The 1,673-nt window shown below is 35.2% G+C and overlaps 1 protein-coding gene across 1 annotated transcript in view; it reads right to left on the reverse strand.

The window, feature by feature from the left end:
* LOC107576044 (transmembrane protein 178B-like) overlaps window positions 1–70 on the reverse strand; it is a 2,452-nt gene extending 2,382 nt beyond the window's left edge. Inside the window, exon 1 of the mRNA XM_016262318.1 lies at window positions 6–70. Within this exon, the coding sequence (XP_016117804.1) occupies window positions 6–70 (65 nt within the window). The remainder of the gene's footprint in view (window positions 1–5) is intronic.
* Window positions 71–1,673: the final 1,603 nt, after the last annotated feature.

Consider the following 1,673-nt stretch of genomic DNA (forward strand, 5'->3'; position numbering starts at 1 on the left):
CCTACACGTAGACTGTATTGGGGAGCGGGTTCCGCTCTTCCTCCCCGAGCTGCTGCGGGCAGAGACACATGACAATCACACACACAGGAACAGAAAATGATTTAAAAATGGAGGGGGAAATGATTAGTTAAAAATGATCTAACTCGTTCAAATAAATCACTGTAAATAACGATTTCGATTATTTTTAGCCTTTAGCCAAATTGAGCTGTTGGTTTGATTAACCACACTTCATATTCTGTTTCAGACGACACTTTTTCAAACTTATGTTGTTACGATATTGTGTTTTATCATTATTTTGTGGGGCCCGAGACCTTTTTTTTTTTTTTTAAAGTGATGATTAACCTTCAAAATGTTTTCTATATGTAGTTTGTCTAAATACAATTTACAACCCTGATTATGTCTCCAAAGAGAGAGAGAGAAAACACATTCGTCCATTTAACCCCTTTAAAAAAACTAATATTTCCCATACTTATTGTGCCTGTTAAACACAAGTACACAGACAAACTATTGTTTGTACAACTGTTAAACATTACAACCAAAACAAGCTCCAAAACAGTCTGAAATTCATGTATAAGGTTAATGACAAGTCAGTTTCTGCAGGTTTTATAAAAGGTAAGACCAGTAAATTAAATGGAAAAGAATGTCAATATGGTGTCAAAATGTAAACGTCTTGTATTGCTGTAGCAACGCTTCCAAGTTTGAAAAAAATTATAATAATTCAACAAAAATGTTGAATAGCACTGCTCCCAACCACTACTAGAATATTGAAGTAAATTTTAGTGTACTGAAAATGTCTGAAGATTTTTAAATCAGTACACATTTAGGGCACTTAAGAAACAAGGGTTTGAGGAAATCACCAAAATGAAGAGTTTTTGATTAAACCAAAAACAAATAACTGCCAATGGGCTCAGGAAAATCAACTTAATTAAAAGGGAAAACAAGTTTTCATACCTCATTGACAGATGTTTGTTCTTAAGGATAAATGCATATTTTACATATAAACGTAATATTTTAAATATGCATTTCAACTAAAGGAATCTTGATGTAAAGACGTTTAGATATTTGTATTGAAAAAAAACATTGCAGTGCATGCAAGATTTAAATGCCATGACATTAAAGGGATAGTTCACCCCAAAATGAAAATTCTGTCATTAATTACTCACCCTCGTGTTGTTCCAAACCTGTAAGACCTTCGTTCATCTTCGGAACACAAATTAAGATATTTTTGATGAAATCTGAGAGCTCTCAGACCCTGCATAGACAGCAACGCAACTGTAGCCTAATGTTCCCAGGTCCAGAAACGTAGTAAGGACATCAGTAAAACGGTCCAACAAAGCTGATTATGTCGATTACGCTCTTGGGTACTCGACAAAATGGCGGAACACGTAACTCGGGGGAGAAGAACTGAAATAAATTATTTTGTTTTCTTTGCACTCAAAAAGCATTTTCGTAGCTAGGTCCAGAAACGTAGTAAGGAAATCAGTAAAACGGTCCAACAAAGCTGATTATGTCGATTACGCTCTTGGGTACTCGACAAAATGGCGGAACACGTAACTCGGGGGAGAAGAACTGAAATAAATTATTTTGTTTTCTTTGCACTCAAAAAGTATTCTCGTAGCTTCGCAAAATTGAAGTTGAGCCACTGATGTCACATGGACTGTTCTACTGATGTC

This window comes from Sinocyclocheilus grahami, unplaced genomic scaffold (assembly GCF_001515645.1).
Source record: "Sinocyclocheilus grahami isolate Dianchi unplaced genomic scaffold, SAMN03320097.WGS_v1.1 scaffold31.1, whole genome shotgun sequence".
Classification (NCBI taxonomy): domain Eukaryota; kingdom Metazoa; phylum Chordata; class Actinopteri; order Cypriniformes; family Cyprinidae; genus Sinocyclocheilus; species Sinocyclocheilus grahami.